Raw genomic sequence first — 19,518 nt, 5'->3', positions numbered from 1 at the left:
GATCCTTATACTTGGCTTTCCATTCATTTATTCATTCATTCAAAAAGTATTCAACAGGAATTTAAATCAAATCAAAGAAATAGGAGCACTTGGGTGGCTCAGTCCGTTAAGCGTCTGCCTTTGGCTCAGGTCATGATCTCAGGGTCCTGGGATTGAGCCCTGTGTCGGGCTCCCTAATCATTGAGGAGCCTGCCTCTGCCACTCCCTCTGCTTTTGAGCTCTCTCTCAGTAAATAAATCTCTCAAATAAATAAACTCTTTTTTAATTTTATTTTTTTTAAAGATTTTTATTTATTTGACAGAGAGAGAGCACACAGCAGAGGGAGCAGCAGGCAGAGGGAGAGGGAGAGGCAGGCTCCCCACTGAGCAGGGAACCCAGTTCAGAACTCGATCCCAGGATCCTGGGATCATGACCTGAGCTGAAGGCAGTAGCTTAATTGACTGACCCACCCAGGCGTCCAATAAATTCTTTTTACAAAATAAAATAAAATAAAATAAAATAAGAATAACATATTCAACAGCTGGGGCTGGAGGAGGAGGATGGGCAGTAAGTGTTTAAAGGGTACAGAGCTTCATTTGGGGAGGATGAAGAAGTTCTGGAGATGGATGGTGGTGATGGCCGCCTAATAACATGAATGTATTTAATGCCACAAAACCGTAGGCTTCCAAATGGTTTTATTTTTTATTTATTTTTTAAAAATATTTTATTTATTTATTTGATAGAGAGAGAGAGATCACAAGTAGGCAGAGAGGCAGGCAGAGAAAGAGGAAGAGAAGCAGGCTCCCTGCTGAGCAGAGAGCCCAACTGGGCTCGATCCCAGAACCCTGAGATCATGACCTGATCCGAAGGCAGAGGCTTAACCCACTGAGCCACCCAGGCGGTTTTAAATGGTTTTAAAATGGTAAATTTCGCAGTAGGCATATTTTAGCACAACATATTGAATACCAATAAATATCAACACAATTCAATTTCTTTTTTTTTTTTTAAGATTTTATTTATTTATTTGATAGAAATCACAAGTAGGCAGAGGTAGACAGAGAGAGAGGAGGAATCCAGCTCTCTGCTGAGCAGAGAGCCTGATGTGGTGCTCAATCCTAGGACCCTGAGATCATGACCTGAGCCGAAGGTAGAGGCTTTAACCCTCTGAGCCACCCAGGCACCCCTTCATTTCTTTTTAAAAGAGAGAGTGCACCCTCATGTCTGAGTAGGGGTTAGTGTGGGGATGGAGGGAGAGAATCTTAAGCAGTTTCCATGCTCAGCACAGAGCCCAATGTGGGGCTCAATCCCAGGACACTCAGATCATGACCTGAGCTGAAATCAGGAGTTAGACGTTTCACCAACAGAGCCATCCAGGCGCCCGTCAATATGTTTAATAAAGGATTCAATAGTAATAAGGGTCTACCAGGTCCAAGCACTCTGCTGGGTGCTAAGACAGACAGACAGACAGACATGGTCACCGCTTGAGCCTGCCAGAGAGACACTAAACAGTAATTTCATAATGATTACACCTGGGCGAGTATTTGCAAGGGAGAGGAAGCATGGGGTACTGGTCCATCTTACCTTATGAACGGAACCTGGTTTCAACCAGGGAGCTTGAGACGAAGGGTCATGTACAGAGGATATCGGAAGCAACAAGGTCCAGAAATTCTGGAAATCCTGCTGCAGGGTGCGGGGTGGGGGTGTGTGGCGTGCTCCCGTGTCTCCCTTACCTCTGAAGCACCTGCCTCCAGACTTCTTTCAGGTAAGAAATCATCTTCAGGGCACCTGGGTGGCTCAGTTGGTTAAGGAACTGCCTTCAGCTCAGGTCATGATCTGTGAGTCCAGCTCCCAGCTCCATGGGGAGTCTGCTTCATCCTCTGACCTTTTTTTCTTTCATGCTCTCTCTCACTGTCTCTCTCTCAAATAAATAAATAAAATCTTTTTTTTTTTAAGGTTTTATTTATTTATTTGACAGAGAGAGATCACAAGTAGGCAGAGAGGCAGGCAGAGAGAGAGAGAGAGAGCAGGAAGCAGGCTCCCAGCAGAGCAGAGAGCCTCATGTGGGGCTCGATCCCAGGACCCTGGGATCATGACCTGAGCCGAAGGCAGAGGCCCTAACCCACTGAGCCACCAGGCACCCCAAATCAATAAAATCTTAAAAAAAAAAAAAAAAAAAGAAATCACCTTCAGTCTCAGTTAAGCTTCTATTATGTTGACTTTTCTTTCACTTGCTGCAGAGCCCAATGCTCCCCGATACACATTTGGCAGGGAAGCCTTTCTTGATCTCCCAGTTGAAATAAGGCTCCCTATAATAAGATCCCAGCACTCTGGGATTCTCTTTTGTAGCATGTGTCCAATTGTGATGCCATTATTAATTGTTTAGTGTCTAAGGAGGCTGGAGCAGTGACCACATCTAGCTTACTTATTACATCCCCAGCACCCACAGAGGGCCTTGGGCCTAGAAGACACTTGAATGTGGAGGCCTGGCTGGCTCCGTCGGTAGAGCCTGTGACTCTTGATCTCAGGGTTGTGGGTTTGAGCCCCACTTTGGGTGCAGAGATTACTTAAAAATAAAATCTTAAAACAAAAACAAAAATAACACAGCTTGTTGAATATATGAATGAATGGGCAGAACTGGCTTAGATCAGAGGTTAGAAACTTAAATGCCCATTAGGACCTGTGAGGTAATGTAAGTGAGAAAAGCAGGTAGGCTGTAAGCAGGTGCCCAGGAATGGGAGGAAGCCTGAGAAGGACACACACCCTCTCTGTAAAGGATCGCCCTAGAGCTTGCAACGAACACTTGCACTTATATCCATTAACCAAAATTGAGTCATTTAGCCACATCCAGTTGCAAGGGAGGCTGGGATCCACTAGACATTAAATCTGGGCAGCCATGAGCTCAGCTAAAGAAGGGAGCGTTCTATTACTAAAGAGGAAAGAGACAACATTTTGGGGACAACTGAAAGTCTTTGCTGAGAAATAGTGAAGATCTGAAGAATGAACAACAGTTTCCTCGGTTAGTGGTTCTCAAAGTATGGCCCATGGAGGGAGGGGTCCCCGAGACCCTTTCAGGGAGAGTTTGAGGTCAGTCTACCTTCATAAAAACAGTAAGACGTTGTTGGCTTTTGTCACTATGTTGACATTGCAATGATGTTGCAAAAACAATCTGGGTTAGACTGCTGCCTTAGCACAAATCAAGGCAGCGGAGCCAAACCAGGCTTGTCATTATGTTCTTTACCGCCAGGCCCTTGCAGTAAAAAAAGAATACAAATATTAATGCCACTTGCACTTAAGAATGCCTTTGATGAAGCAGTGAATATTAATGTTATTACATCTCAAACGTTGAGTACACGGTGTTATAAAACGAGAAGCAGCACGATGCCTTTCTGCCGCAAATGATTCACAAGCGTGTCTCTGGTAGAAATGTCTGTGTGAATTGTTGGAGTTGGGAGCTCAACTAGCTGCTCTTTTCCTGGGAGGGAAAGGGCGCGGTCACATGGGCACCTTTAAAGAGCACTGAGGGTACCAGCGCTCAGGCTGCTGGTGGAGGATGGCCTAGAGGATGACAGAATGGGGAGGCCAGGAGACCAGTGAGGAGGCAGGGCCTGTCGTCCTGGCACAGGATGGGGAAGGCGCCTGGGGTCGGAATGGATGGAACGGTGGTAGTGGAGCAGAGAGACTTGGAAAGACTTCTGAGAGAGTTCGAAGGTAACATCCACAGGAAACGGCAAATAAACACGTGGGAGGGGTTGGGTGAAGGAGTCGGAGAGTACACGCAGTTGATCTAGCCTGAGCAGCTGGGAGGTGGCAAAGCCCTAGCTGGGCAGGGACTTGCAGGAGAAGGAGGTCTAGAAGGAGGTGGTAAGCCGATGAGAAGCGGCGCGTGGGACACGTTGGGTTTGCTGTGCGGGGAGCGTCCAAGTGAAGATGCCCGATGGGCAGATAGATCTATACATCTGGAGCCTGAGAGAGACCTGGGCTAGAGAAACACTGGAGGGCTGGCCAGAGATGAAGGGCTGGAGGAAAAGGGTCTGGTCCGTTGTCACTCTGGGCGTCAATCTGCAGGTCTCAGTCTAGGCCCTCTCTGCCACGCTGGGCCACCAGTAATGCCTCCTGTCCCTCCCCGCTGAACAAATGCCCTCAAGACTCTGGAGTCAGGGGCTGCTTGGGGCTTACCAAATGCCCTCATGTGTCCCCCACCTCCCTCTCACTTCTTCCTTTGAAGCCCAAACCAAACTGCAGTGTCATCAAACCCATCTTTTTTCTTGTTATGCAACAAGTTCAGTGACACTCTGAACTCCAGTCTGGTTCTGCTCAACTTTTTCCCTTGACTTTGGCATTTTCACTTTGACATCTTCCCTGAGAGGCAGGGGGGTGGGGACCCCAGTCCCAGATGGTGACGTTGGGGGTTGGCCCAGGCCTGGGGTGTGGAGGAGCCTCACCACCAGGCTTCCTGTCTCTTCGTTTACATATGTCTCTGCAGAAGTAACAAGCACTCTCCTCAGGGGGCTCCTGGCCGCACACTCCCAGCCTTCACATAGACACACCTGTGTGAGAAGCAGAAGGAAGGGAAGACACAAGTCCCAAGGTAAGATGGATTCGGTCAGCTTCATTTCTTTCCAAGGGTCTGGGAAGGGGAGGAGAACATGACAGCAGATGCGTTTTGGAATGTTCTGGATTCTCAGTTCTCTGCCTACCACTCTGGTCATCTTCTTCTGTGTTTCACACTAAGTGAACTGTGAGTTTCAAGAGTCTGGGGACTATGGCGAACTTCTCTCCACATCCCCCTGCGCATGGCTCAGTGCCTGGAGCAGAAGGTGCTCCTCAGAGTGGCGCTGAGCTAGATCGTAAGGTCAGAGAAGGCACGGATACCTGAGGCCACCCAGGCTGAGAAAGGCAGTGGGAGGCAACTAGGTAAGGGGCCATGGAGGAGAAGAGGCTAGGAAGAGGGGAAAGAGCGAGAAAAGAGAGAAGGAGGGGTGGGAAACGAATAGAAAGAATAAATGTGGATTAAGGAGGAAGGATGCCCACAAAAAAATTAAACGAAAAGGGGAAACAAAGGAAAAAGCAAGAAAATAGAAGAACAGGTGAAATCTAGTCTAGAAACGAGTCTCCCCAGATCAATTTTCCCAATGACGCCATTGCCAGAAATTCACACCAGAAACCATATTTGTTTGCAGCATGTCATAAGCCCTATAACTGAGGTAGGTTCCTTTACCTATCTTTTCTGCTTATATTTGTTTGTACATTTTTGTCTAACTTGGGGCATTTTTAGGATTTTTGAACAATATGTCTAAGGGTGCTTTCGTTTTAATGAGCTTAAAGCTCATGATTAACGAAATTATCTGAAAAGGTTAAAACTGAGCTCTTAGATATGCAATGCTGTAAACATGATAGATACACATTCTTAGGTAAACCCGTCATTAGAAAAACGGCTTCTAAGAAAGTTTTAGATGTCTCAGCTGCTCTAGAAAAGGAGGCAAGGCAGTTTAGAAAAGGATCTGCAGGTCCTTCCTGAGCTTGGTGTGGTGTGGGGGGATGCAGGAGGTGATACCCCTCAAGATGGAATGTCTTGTATAATCCCACCACCCACCTCCACCCTCTTTGTCCTTTTCCCTCTTCTAAGACCTCCATGGCCTTGCAGCGCTGTCCCCCAGGTGTTCTCAGCCTTCCCTTCTAGACATATTCTGGGAGAAGGACCTTCTCTGGGAGAGGGACCTTCTTGGTATGGTCAGATTCCTCAAAATAGAAAGGCCCCACTATCACTAATTCAAACATTTTGCTCTGGGTGGGATAGCTCTTCCTGAAAGTCCCTTTCTTGTGGGGCAAATTTTTAGGGGTGAGGCTGACAGTAGAACCTGATGGGGGAGATAACCCCGTTTCATATTTTGATAAATAATTTCTCGTGCTGTGTTAGATTCTGTGGGCTCGTACAAAATGGCCGCCTTCATAACCTCGGATGAAGGAGTTCCCCGAGGACAGGATCAGAGAGAACTCCCAACATGATTTCCCCCTTTCACTTGGGGGGCACTTGTGTAGAAGGGGTCTACCTTGAAATAAAACTCCCCCCGACCAACTGGTTCTAGGCAGAAGGGCTGTAGCGGCTTAGGCCCTGACCCGGGGCCATAATGGTGAGGTGGTGGCAACAAGGGAGTTCGGTAGACCAAGGGTCTTGCACATTTTGGACACTCAACAAATGTTGAATGAAATAACTTTGATGAAGGTGGGTGATGGGAAAGGGGCAGACGGGGGCCTGGGTTTGCAGGGCTCTAAGGTTGAGCTCTGTTCCACACCTTTTGGGGGATAGAGGGGAAGGAAGGAAGGAGGGCACAGCACCCCCCACGTGGGCGTCTGAGGCAAAGGAGAGGATGGCGGAGGTTGCAGCCACTGAACCACAAGGGTCCCTTAGAGGGTCACAGTCTCTAGGAACTGTAAACGAAGACAGTAGAGAGCGTGAATGCGGTGGGGGCTCGAGGGGCTGCCTGGGGGCTCCGGGGAGAAGATGAAAGTGTCTGTGGGACCACACACTGTTGCTGTGGTGGGGCTGTGCCCTCTTCCTCTCCCCAGTCTTGCTCCTCATCCCATGTGGGGGGCCAGGGCAAGGGGAACAGGAACCTCAAGAGCTCAGAGAGTTTGCGAATGTGTGTTGCCATTTTGGTCTCACCGTTCTCTTGGTCCCTTTTGATCTCTCTTTTGGTCTCCTGCTCTGGGCATGTGTGCTGCCTTTCAGAATGTCTTCATCCCTTTCCCTCTGACACTGCCTGGTTTGTACTACCCTGGGCTTGGCGTGGGATCAGGGATTATGAGAAGTGTAGCGGTGCCGTTGACGAGCTGCTCTGGGTCTCTCCCTCCCAGCTTCCCTCATTCTCCCTTGGGGCCTCTGTGCACTCCTTGTCCTTTTCCCTTGGTCCACCCTGTAGACATCTCCCTCTCACCCACCTTCGGCTCCAGGCTGTGCTCTGCAGGCTCCCCTCACATCAAAGCTTGTTGAAAGCCTGTGTTCCTGCCAGAGGCCTGGATGCCTGTTTACTGGCAAGAAGGGGCTAGAGCTTAGTGGCAGCTGGAGGTGGAGATGAAAAAGGAGGAGAGAGGCAAGGGGTGCTCCGGGCCAGACCAACAGAGCCGGAATTGGTTCCTGGCATCCAAGGCCATGAGGAAGAGAGGTACAGACGTGGGGAGTTCAGTAAGGGAGCCATCAGTGTGGGGAGGCACACATACAGAAATGCACAGATGTGAGCAGAGGAACAAGAAGAGACAAAGGGAAAGAGAGAGAGAGAGATGGGGGGGCCAGAGCCTGGGGGACCAGCAAGCCCTCCCAACCTCTCTAAGGCGCTATGGCTTACAGGGTGCTACTGTACTGGGGCAGAGAGCCTCTGGGGAGGATGAGGATGTGGGAATCAAAAGCCTGCCCTTTGGGGCGGCAGCGGAAGCCCAAGTCACCAAAGCAAGCAGCAGCTGGAAACCCTTAGCTTCCTCCACCGAGCTGAGCCCCGGGTGATTTGGGGCAGTACAAGGAACTGGAGGTGGGGAAGGAGCTCTCGGCACAGACCCCAGGATCATGGTGTGAGGAAGAAGAAATGACCACCACCTGGGGGAGGGTCAATAGTGTCCCTAGCCTTCCCCAGGCATCTATACTGAATTTGGAGCCTAGGGAAGGGATATTCCAAATGGAGACTCCTTTACTCTCCGCTCACCAAGGACATAGCTGGGGACAAGTCCGGGATAGGGGGGACAGTGGGAACCACTCTCAGACATAAGAGCGACCTTAGCGCACTCTCTCCCCTCAGCAACCCCATGCATGCCCCATGCTAGCTTGTAAACAGCTGCCCTCCTGAGCAGCCTCCACCCTCTGTTTCTGGAAATCTTCTCAATCTCTTCACTTCCTATCTCCCTGGTTAAAAAAAATTCTGTCAGAGACATCTAGCTGGCTCAGGTAGAAGATCATGCAACTCTTAATCTTAGGGTCGTGAGTTTGAGTCTCACGTTGGGTGTAGAGATTACTAAAAAAAAAAAAAAATAAACTTAAAAAAAAAATTTCTGTCAAGTCCCTATTTTATGTTAGGCCCTGAGACATTACTCTTTCAGGCAGATGGAGTGATTAGAGATGGCATTTTTTTTTAAAGATTTTATTTATTTATTTGAGAGAGAGAGTATGAAATGGGGGAGGGTCTGAGAGAGAAGCAAACTCCCTGCTGAGCAGGGAGCCTGATGAGGGACTCCATCCGGGAACTCCAGGATCATGACCTGAGCTGAAGGCAGTCGTTGAACCAACTGAGCCACCAAGGCGCCCCCTAGAGATGGCATTTTTATATCATATCTGATATATCTCTCTATATATGGAGATATATATATATATCCTCATTGGGAGGTCCATGTCCCCAGCACTCATCTGAGAACATCCCTGTCATGGGTCAGTGCCCAACGGGAAACAGAATCTGCCTCTGATGGCTCAAGAGACTCCAGAAAGGGGTTCTTCCCAGAGGTGGCAAGAGGGAATCAGTCAGCACATGGAGGCGCACCAGATGTTAACTGCAGCAGGCAGGATCTGGAAGGGGCAAGGGTGAAATAATGTTTCTGGAACCTAGGGAGGGTTTGAGCTGTGGATTGGGGGGCCACCTGACAGGAGCTACAGTCAGGGTGTGGGGAAAAGAAGGGGGAGGGAGGGAGTATAGCAATTGCCAGAAATTAGACCTGAGTAGGAAGATAGTTAGGGAAAAGACCCCAACATCTTTCTCTGACCCTCCTGTCTCTCGTGGGTGCGTCCCACTGGCCAACCCCAGCTAGTAGCAGGGGAGCAAGGGAGCCTGTATGCCAGTCTGCAGAGATCAACCTCCTTGTAGAGAGCAGGGCAGGGAGGCTGAAGAACAGCCCAGGTGTGGGGAGGGGTTGGGGGGAGGGCAATTGTGGGCAGGGGCACAGGAGTAGGCAACATGGATTGGGGTGAGTTGGCTTCATCCAGGACAGGGCATAGACACATACTTAAATGATCCACTTTAGTAACACAATTAATATGTCGAGTACAGAAAAAAGTCAGTGATTTTCCCTCCTCCATTCAATTCAATTTGATCTAAGTTAACCAAGCACACCCCAAATCCCTTCTCGACGCTCCAGCGGGTGCTGGCTGGACCCTCATCTTTATCTTGGAGGAGATCAAGCTTCCCAAACACTTCACCGTGAGATAGAAGGTGGACATGGCCTCGAGGGCATCAGCAGGGGCCTGTGGGAGTGGGCAGGGAGCTGCAGAGCTCAGTCAGCAAAGACGGGGCAGGGACAGAGAAACAGGTCTGGACAGTCTCCTCTTGCCGAGCTTTGGACCAAGTTCACCCTGACACTGCCCCCAAGGCAGCCACCCCTCTGAGGCCTACTTGCAATCTGGGCCTGGAGGGTAAAGATACCAGCCCTGTTCCCACCTGCCTTCCAGACATGATCTGGTGGCCTTCCTCCAGTCCCCACTCCCTCCATGTCATCTAGTCCCCTTCCCAAAGCTCTACACAGACCCTGTCCCGTCTCTGCTCAAAATTCAGCAGTTCCTCCCAGTCGTCTGCAGAGCAAAGCCCTGAGCTTCTAGCCTCCCTGGCAAGATTCTCAACCAGGCCTCGGATGCTTTCTCACATCCCACCCCCATCCTCCCTGAGTGCTCTCCAGACTCCCAGCTGGGAGCTGGGCCCTGCCCCCTGACAGGCTGCCTAACCTAGCTGTGGCACAGTGGGTTTCCCCCCTTTCCCTCTAACTTATGGTTTGCACACTTGAGCCTACACCAGTCACCTGGGTGGGGGGGCGGGGGCGTTGTGAAAACACAGCAGGCTAGACAACCCCCATCCCACCCCACCCCCAGTCTCTGATTCAGCAGGACTGGGGTGAGGCCTGAGAATTTGCATTTCTAACAAGTTTGACAGCTGCTGCTGATCCAGGACCACACTTTGAGAGCAGATGCTCTGGGTGCCTGGGTGGCCCAGTCAGTTGGGTATCTGCCTTCAGCTTGGGTCGTGATCTCAGGCTCCCTGCTCACTGGGGAGTCTGCTTCTCCCTCTCCCTCCACCTCTCCTCCCTGTTGGTGTTCTCTCTCTATCTCTCTCAAGTGAATAAATAAAATCTTTTTAAAAAGGAGAGAGAGAGAGAATCGCAGCTCTAACCTCACACTGCTCATTGTGCTGGGTTCATTCAGAGCCTTTCTACACTCCCCAACCATCTCCGGAACTCACAAAAACCAACTCTGAAACAGTATTTTTCTGTTTTCCCTCAGAGGCCTTACAGGGCTGGTCTGAGCGTGAGCCGGGAGTTACCCTCCGTTCCTTCTCTCCCTCACCGCTCACAGTGTATCTGGCCCCCAGTCCTGGGAATTTGTCCTCAGTCGTGCCCCTCAGGACAGTCTTTTTCCACATTTCCATAGTTCTGACTTGTCTCAGTTCGGGCCTGTCTTCTCTCACCAGGATGGTCAGCACCTGGCCTCCTGTGCTTGGCCCTCCTCCAGCTTGTCCCCCCCGCCCCCCTGTCACTGAAAAAGCTACTCTGCACACCAAATCATGTCCTTCTTGACATAAAGTCCTTTACTGGTTCCCCAGTGCCTAGGGTCATGGCCCCTCATGGCAACATGGCATTTGAGGACCTTCACGGCGTGGCCTGGCCCCCTATCTCTGTCACTACCAGTTTGCCACCTTCTCTGTGAATCCTTTTCTTTTCTTTTTTTAAGATTTTATTTACTTATTTCACAGACAGATATCACAAGTAGGCAGAGAGGCAGGCAGAGAGAGAGAGGAAGCAAGCTCCCTGCCAAGCAGAGAGCCCGATGCTGGGCTCGATCCCAGGACCCTGGGATCATGACCTGAGCTGAAAGCAGAGGCTTTAACCCACTGAGCCACGCAGGCGCCCCTGTGAATCCTTTTCTGAGGCCACTTTGAGAACCTGCTCTGGCCACAGCCTTGTGTGGTACCTACGGGTGGTTAGGTCCCTGGCTGGGCTGTGTGGGTGCGATTGCCTGTCACCCCCTCATATCCCTTTGTGCTCCAGGCCCAGTAAGTGCCTACTGACTGATGATTGGTGTCTCCTCAGGCCCTGCCCTTTGTGCGGGGAAGGCCCAGGTCCCTGCTTCAGCAAGGCCGCGATGAATCTAGGAGCTGCTCTTAGGCATCTGCTCCTGGTGCTGGAGTTGGGTGAGTGCTCAGACTTGGGGTCCCGGTGGGAGGAGGGGCTGATTGGAAGATGCAGAGGTGAGGGGTTGGCCTTGAGGCCTGAGCTCCTTTTTTCCCCACCTAGCGATGCTCCCCGTGGTCACTCAGGGGAGAGAAGTGGTGTTGGGGAAGGTGGGAGACACAGCCGAGCTGCCGTGCAATGGTTCCGTGGGGCAGAACATAGTCTTCAACTGGATGCAGTCCACGGTCAAGATCCTGGGGCGTCAGATCAACTTCTGGATCACAGGTAGGGTGGCCCAGCTCCCTGTCCAGGGAGGAAGACACCATGGACTGAACATGCCTGGTAAACTCTGAGATCCCCAGAGGGGTCTGGTTGACTGCTCAGGTGCGCCCTCCCAGTCCAGGGTTTTCCTGTGCCACCTGCGGTGGCCCCAGAGTGGCTCTCTGTGTCTGTTACAATTTCAGAATCTCAATGTCCATGGCCTTATTTTAGTAGATATTAGAGAAATAACGATCATATAAAACCTGTAAGTTCATGGATGTTATTGCTACAGACCTAGGATGATATGTTTTTGCTTCCATTAAAAAGCAACAGAATGATTTTTTTTTTTCTAGCTTTTTAAAGAGGAATTAAGATCTTTATACTTCTTAGGAACATATTTTGCAGTAAAGGAGTTTTACTGTCACATTCAGGTTTGCCCTCATGTTCGTCTTTAAATAATTCTTCTTTCTTGTGTGTATGGCCTCAAATCTTCAACATGAAGCACCATATGAGAAAACCTCATCAGCATGAAATGTGTTTTTGTAAATATGTTTTTTATTTTATAAGTTTGTTAGATTTATCATTGTTTGTACTTCATTGCTCATTTTAATTTTTTACTGTTTTTTTTTAAGATTTTATTTTATTTTATTTATTTTTTTTTTTAAGATTTTATTTATTTATTTGACAGAGAGAGATCACAAGTAGGCAGAGAGGCAGGCAGAGAGAGAGAGGAGGAAGCAGGCTCCCTGCTGAGCAGAGAGCCTGATGCGGGACTCGATCCCAGGACCCTGAGATCATGACCTGAGCCGAAGGCAGCAGCTTAACCCACTGAGCCACCCAGGCGCCCTAAGATTTTATTTTTAAGTAATCTCTACATTCAACGTAAGGCTTGAACTCGCAACCCCAAGACCAAGCATCATACACTTTACCAGCTGAGCCTACCAGATGCCCCTCATTGCTTATTTTTAATATCTTTTTAATTACGAAAAATTTATATGTAACATATAGAAGAGTAGAATAATTAGATAATGAACCCCCATGTATCCCACTCAGCTTCAACAATTACCAATTCATGGTCAGTTAATGGTTTCCTTTCATCTACATCCCCAAACATCCACCACCACATTATTTTATAGCAAATACAAAACACTGTATCATCTAGTCTGTAAATACTCTAGTACATATCTCCAAAATGTAATGACTCTTTTTTTCTTCCCCTCCTAAAATGTAATGACTCTTTTAAAAAAAGATTTTATTTATTTTGACAGAGAGTGAACACGAGCAGGGGAGAAGGGAGAGGGAGAGGCAGGCTCCCCAGCGAACAGGGAGCCGGATGTGGGGCTTGATCCCAGAACCCTGGCATTGTGACCTGAGCTGAAGGCAGATGCCCAACCCACTGAGCCACCCAGTGCCCCCAAAGTAATGACTCCTTAAAAACATATCCACAGTATCATTGTCACCCATTAAGAATGAAGAATAGGGGCGCCTGGGTGGCTCAGTGGGTTAAGCCGCTGCCTTCGGCTCAGGTCATGATCTCAGGGTCCTGGGATTGAGACCTGAATTGGGCTCTCTGCTCAGCAGGGAGCCTGCTTCCCATCCACCCCACCCCTGCCGCTGCCTGCCTCTCTGCCTACTTGTGATCTCTATCAAATAAATAAATAAAATCTTTAAAAAGAAAAAAAGAAAGAAGAATAATCCAGGGTGCCTGGATGCCTCCCTTAGTTGGGCATCTGCCTTCCGCTCAGGTTATAGTCCCGGGGTCCTGAGATCTAGTCCCATATCAGGTTCCTCGCTCAGCAGGGAGCCTTCTTCTCCCTCTGCCTTTCCCTGCTGTCCCCCCAGCTTGTGTTCTCTCTCTGTCAAATGAATAAATAAAATCTTTAGGGGCACCTGGGTGGCTCAGTGGGTTAAAGCGTCTGCCTTCGGCTCAGGTCATGATCCCAGGGTCCTGGGATCGAGCCCCACATCGGGCTCTCTGCTCAGCAAGGAGCCTGCTTCCCCCCTCTCTCTCTGCCTGCTTGTGATCTCTGTCTGTCAAATAAATGAACAGAATCTTTATAAATAAATAAATAAATAAATAAAACCTTTAAAAAAAGAAGAAGAATCCCCTAATGATGATGCATATCCAGGCAGTATTCAAATTTTCCCAATTTCCTGTCATATTATATTTACATTTAGTTTATTTGAATCAGGATTCAGAAAAAATTTATGCATGATATTTGGTTGATATGTCCCTTAAATCCCTTTGAGTTTATGTATTTACTCCCCCAGATTTTTTTCCCTCTTATCACTGATTGGTCGAAGAAATGAAGCAATTGTCTCATGAAGTTGTGCACGTTTGAATAGGAACTGGCTGCGTTCCCATGGTGCGATTTAACATTCCTCTGTCCCTTGTATTGTCCTTAGATTGGTGCTTAAATCTAGAGACTTGATTAAGTTCACATTTAATTTTTTTAAAAAGATTGTACTTATTTGTCAGAGAGAGAGAGAGGGCATGAGGGAACACAATCAGGAGGAGTGGCAAGCAGAGGGAGAAGCAGGCTCCCCGCCAAGCAAGGAGCCCCATGTGGGACTCAATCCCAGGACCCTGGGATCAGGACCTGAGCAGGTGCTGAACTGACTGAGCCACCCAGGTGTCCCAGTAATTTTTTGACAAGAATACCTCACAGGTGGAGTTTGGTACTACCAATTTCATCACATCAGGAGCTATGTAATGTCTATCACTCTTTTAGGGCTATTAAGATTAATTGATAGGTTCAAGTGTTAGCTGTAAGTGATAATTATAAAAACTTTTTTTGGTTTTTTAGTGTTTTTATAGTTGTCTTCCATTTATGTCAAATGCTACAGACATTCTGTTTATTATAGCGGTAACAACTTTCCTTTTATTTATTTATTTTTAAGAAAGAGAGCATGAGCCAGGGATGAGAGGGCAGAGGGAAAGGGAGAGAGAGAGAGAGAGAATCTTAAGCAGGGGCCACACTCAGTGCAGAAGCCGGATGTGGCCCTCAGTCTCATGACCCAGAGATCATGACCTGAGCCAAAATCAAGAGTCAGATGCTTAATCGGCTGAGCCACCCAGGTGCTCCTAAACTGTCCTTGTAAAACAAATGTATTTAATCTAAAAAATGTGAAGGCATTTAAAGATGTTACATTAATAAGATAGGTAGATTTGGCCAAAATCATGTAGAAGATGTGTGAATGGTTGAAGGCTGGGAAACCTGGCTTTTGTCCAGGACTCTGACTTTACTAGTGAGGAAACTGAGGCCCAGGGAGAAGTCCCTGCCCAGAGTTTGTGCCAGGTTAAAGGCAGAGCTGGGGTTAGAGCTTTGGTCTTTCAACTCTCAGGCCTAGGCTCTCCTGGGGAAAGTTATCCTAGGTGCAATCAAAACTGAATTGGCCACTGTGCATAGAAAAGCACCTCTGTTGAGAATGGACATCTCTCGGGTGCCTGGGTGGTTCAGTTGGTTGAGTGACTGCCTTTGGCTCAGGTCATGATCCCGGAGTCCTGGGATCAAGTCCCATATCAGGCTCCCAGCTTCATGGAGAGTCTGCTTCTCCCTCTGACCTCCCCTCTCATGCTCTCTCACTCTGTCTCTCTCTCTCTCAAATAAATAAATAAATAAAATCTTAAAAAAAAAAAAAAGAAAGAAAGAAAAGAAAATGGACATCTCCTCTTCTTGCCTCCGTCCACTGGGAGAAAAATCCTGCGTTTTTGGCAAGGAAGTTCTTGCTGGGCCCCAGAGGGACGATTCAGACACCTCCCCACCCCGCCACCGTGTCCACTTTTCATGTTTAGACATGAAGAAAAGGGAATATTGGGCTGGATCTTTATTTATTTATTTATTTAAACCAAATCTGCTTTTCTTTTTTTATTTATTTTTATTTTTATTTTTTTTTAAAGATTTTATTTATTTATTTGACAGACAGAGATCACAAGTAGGCAGAGAGGCAGGCAGAGAGAGAGAGAGAGAGAGAGAGGGAAGCAGGCTTCCTGCAGAGCATAGAGCCCAATGCGGGGCTCGATCCCAGGACCCTGAGATCATGACCCGAGCCGAAGGCAGCAGCCCAAACCACTGAGCCACCCAGGCGCCCCTGCTTTTCTTTTTTTAAATCTTATTTTTAATGTCTTTTTTTTTTTTTTAAGATTTTCTTTATCTTTTTGATAGAGATCACAAGTAGGCAGAGAGGCAGGTTGGGGGGGCAGGCTCCCTGCTGAGCAGAGAGCCCGATGTGGGGCTCAATCCCAGGACCCTGGGATCATGACCTGAGCCGAAGGCAGAGGTTTGACCCACTGAGCCACCCAGGCACCCCAGGGGCTGGATCTTTATTGACCCAAAGCCATTCCCTAAAATTAACAAAAACCCCAAACTCTGATCTCTTTCTGATATAGGCACACAAAGCAGAAATCAGCAGGTTAACGGCCCTTGGCTTGCCCATGTCCTCTCCATCAAACAGCTTCTTAAAGAGGACCCTATGGGGGACACCTGGGTGGCTCAGTTAAGCTTCTGCCTTTGGCTCAGGTCATGACTAAGGGGTCCTGGAATCGAGGCTCGAACTGGGCTTCCTGCTCAGTGGAGAGCCTTCTTCTCCTTCTCCCTCTGCCCCTCCCTCATGCTTGTGCTTTCTCTATCTTAAATAAATAAAATCTAATAAATAAATAAGAAGACTCTGTGATCATACTAACTTCTGTCCTCCCCTGGCCTATGGGCTCCTGATGCCCATTATGTAATTTTCACTCCTGGGCAGAGCTCAGAACACTCCCACAAACTCTGCAAGTGATTTTCTTGTCCTAGAATTCTATTCTGCTGAATTGCTTGAAATAGGCAGACTTTCAGCTGAGGCTTTATTTTTTATTAATTTTAACATTAAAATGAGTTGAAAAAGTAACACAGGTACATGGTAAACATTTAAAACCATGCAAACAATACCCAGTGTGTTGAAAACAAAATTCACCTGAGTAAATTCGGAGATCTATTTGGCTTTTTCCAGTGATTCCTAAATTGGGCAACATCCTGTCTAACAAACAGAAAAGAGCTCTGTAGAGCTGTAGAGAGGAAAGGTTTTTAAAGGCAGAAAAGGGGTGGGAAAAGGAAGGTTATTAGCAAAGAGTGCATTGTTTCAGGCAAGGTCACCTGCTTGAGGGGACAGAAGGGGTCTGTCAGGCAGATTTCCTCACTAGAGCCAACCAGGTAACTGCAGATTGACTCATTAAAGATTATGTTGCTGGGAAAAGTTGAAACTGCATTAGGTTAGGTATGAAGTCTTGGTTTGTTGATGTAGGGGTTAGCATAACTGACGCCATTTTGGTCCTGTTGGGTCTTTTTTCACAGTCCCCTTCTTTGATCACAGCTCTCAGCTAAACTGAGAGTGACATTAGCGGCTCTCCCAGCTCCTGCTCTGAAGTTCTTGAAGTTTCTGTTGATTCTTTGTCTGATACTCACAGGTCATGACTTCTCCCCCCTAATCTCTGTGACATTCATAGCTTATAACTTCAGGCTTACAATTTTGAAGTTGGTGGTTCTTTTTGTTCCTTTTCTGATGTTCCAGTCTTAGGGAGATCATTTGCTTGGTGGTTAGCAACAGCAAATATTTGGATCAATAAACTTTATTTGGATCAATAAAGATCCAGCCCTTTTCTTCATGTCCAAACGCAGAGAGTGGACACGTGTGCGTGTCTGAATCGTCCCTCTGGGGGCCACAGCAAGAACCTCCTTGCCAAAAATGGAGGTCTTTTCTCCCACTGGACAGAGTCAGGAAGAGGAGACATCCATTTTCAAAGGCATCTAAACCCTTTGAGAGAGAGGCACCTGGGGGGCTCAGTCCCTTAAACATCTGCCTTTGGCTCAAGTCATGATCCTGGGGTCCTGGGATTGAGCTCTGGCTTGGGTTGGACTCCCCACTCAGCAGGGACTTTGCTTCTCCCTCTCCCTCTGCCCTTCCCCCTGCTCATGCCTTCTCTCTCTCTCTCAAATAAATAAATAAAATTTAAAAAAAAAAAAAAACCAACAGCAACAAAGTAAAGTCTTTCAGAAGATACAGTGCACCAGGGAGACTACTATGATTATTATAAGCAGGAGAATTCCCAGTGTTTGGAGTGTACTTTGAAATCATGATCCCTAAGACCCAAACCAATAAAAATCAAACAAGGAAAAGAAAGACCCCATTAAAAGAGTCACCTTTTCAAGCCAAGTAGCTTGCTCAGTGACGTTATGTAACGGAGTTTCAGCTTCCCTAGAACTGTGAATCCAGGCTCAGCAGGTGGTACTGGCCAGTACAGACACTTCTTTGCTCAGCAAAGAGAAAATTAAAGTCTGCCTTATTATCAAGAATCACTTTGGGCAGAGAATCTAAGGATTTTTGTTGGTCAGCTATTATTTTAATAGTGGATTCTGTAATATTTTCAAGAGTGAGGAAGTTCCTGGTTGTATCCTTATTTGCATTTAATACTAGCTGGGGAACACTGATCTACCAAGCTAATTTTGAATCAGGGATACCTACTGGTAATTCATGTTTGAGTCTGTGGTTCAGGACTGGAAAGGTGGCTATCATGGAGACCAGTGAAATTTAAGGGTCTGTAGACCACATGGGTGGTTTTCTTCTGATTACCCTTGCCTACTGTCTCTTCTCCAGGTTTGGGGTTTTTCACCAGAGACAGGGAAATGGACCAGGGGCTCTCTAGCGTCATGGATAGATCAGAATTTTTTATGACAATTCCAGCAGGCTGAAGGGTTACCCCCTTTAGCAATGACCTGGGAGATCCAGATGATCTCCAAGCCAATGCCAATTTTTCCAAGCCAATGCCAGAGTAAAGGAAAGAGAGGAAGAAAGAGTGTCATGTTAAGCTTAAGTGTGAAGTTTTTTTTTTTTTAGAGATTTTATTTATTTATTTGACAGAGAGAGATCACAAGTAGGCAGAGAGGCAGGCAGAGAGAGAGAGAGGAGGAAGCAGGCTCCCTGCTGAGCAGAGAGCCCGATGCGGGACTCGATCCCAGGACCCTGGGATCATGACCTGAGCCGAAGGCAGAGGCTTTAACCTACTGAGCCACCCAGGTGCCCCTAAGTGTGAAGTCTTGATCTAGCTTCTTGGGTGGGAGCAATTTATCTCAAAGTCTGCTACTCCTCTTCTTAGATAATTTGATTTTGAGGTCTCCAGCTAAAAGATTTTAAGGTGCACAGGGCCAGGTGGCAGGTGGAAACTTCCTCAGCTGTAAGACATGTCCCCAAGGCTCAGGTCCCTGAAGTTTGGCTGCCATCTGGGTAGCAAAGAGGACCTGATTTAGTACCATCCAAGGAGATTCAAAGGCAGTCTTTGTTCTCAGTGATTCCAAATCAAAAGGAGGAAAGAAAATTGGAAATGTTAGTTTGGAGAGTTGCAGCCAGATATTTGAGGACTCTAGAAGAATTCAGGACCCAGTCCAATATACAGGTATGTAAGAAAACCTCAAAGAAAATTAATAGGGTTTGAATCTAATATGGACAAAAGTGCAAGCATAATTTTTGTCTCTATAGTTAGCCCCATTTTTATCAAAGATAATCACAATAAAACTAATTTGTTTGCATTAAACTTGGTCTGATTATTTATATAAGTGCTGCATGAATAGTGATTGACCATATAAACTTTTTTTTTAAAGACTGCTTTGCTGGAACCTTATGAATAAGGTACCAGCTCAGTTTTTTCAAGGGGCTTTTTTTGGCTTCATAAAGTCAACCTTATTTTTTTTAATTAATTACTTTTATTAACATATAATATATTATTTGCCCAGAGATAAATGTTGGTGAATCATCAGTCTTACACAATTCACAGCACTCACCATAGCACATACCCTCCACAACATCCATCACCCAGCCACACTCTCTCCACCTCCCGCCACAGCAACCCTCAGATTGTTTTGTGAGATTAAGAGTCTCAGATGTACAGATGTACCTCTGGCTTGGCAGAGGTACAAATACATTTTACAGTTTCTAGAAATATATGCTTTCTTTTTTTTTTTTTAAGATTTTATTTATTTATTTGACAGAGAGAAATCACAAGTAGATGGAGAGGCAGGCAGAGAGAGAGAGAGAGGGAGCAGGCTCCCCGCCAAGCAGAGAGCCCGATGCGGGACTCGATCCCAGGACCCTGAGATCATGACCTGAGCCGAAGGCAGC

The 19,518-nt window shown here is 47.3% G+C and overlaps 1 protein-coding gene across 3 annotated transcripts in view; it reads left to right on the top strand.

The window, feature by feature from the left end:
- The first annotated feature begins 3,786 nt into the window (after nt 1-3,786).
- CD4 (CD4 molecule) overlaps nt 3,787-19,518 on the top strand; it is a 40,892-nt gene continuing 25,160 nt past the window's right edge. The window contains exons 1-4 of one of the 3 annotated variants that reach the window (XM_059403679.1): nt 3,787-3,840; nt 4,463-4,567; nt 11,029-11,129; nt 11,233-11,394. In XM_059403679.1, the coding sequence (XP_059259662.1) occupies nt 11,081-11,129; nt 11,233-11,394 (211 nt within the window). In that variant the 5' untranslated portion in view covers nt 3,787-3,840; nt 4,463-4,567; nt 11,029-11,080. Of the gene's footprint in view, nt 3,841-4,362; nt 4,568-11,028; nt 11,130-11,232; nt 11,395-19,518 lie in introns of those variants that run through there. The other 2 variants (XM_059403680.1, XM_059403678.1) reach the window with 2 other exon arrangements.

This window comes from Mustela nigripes, chromosome 6 (genome assembly GCF_022355385.1).
Source record: "Mustela nigripes isolate SB6536 chromosome 6, MUSNIG.SB6536, whole genome shotgun sequence".
NCBI classification, from domain to species: domain Eukaryota; kingdom Metazoa; phylum Chordata; class Mammalia; order Carnivora; family Mustelidae; genus Mustela; species Mustela nigripes.
The sequence above is the reverse complement of the archived record's forward strand: the minus strand, read 5'-3'. Positions and strand labels throughout refer to the sequence as shown.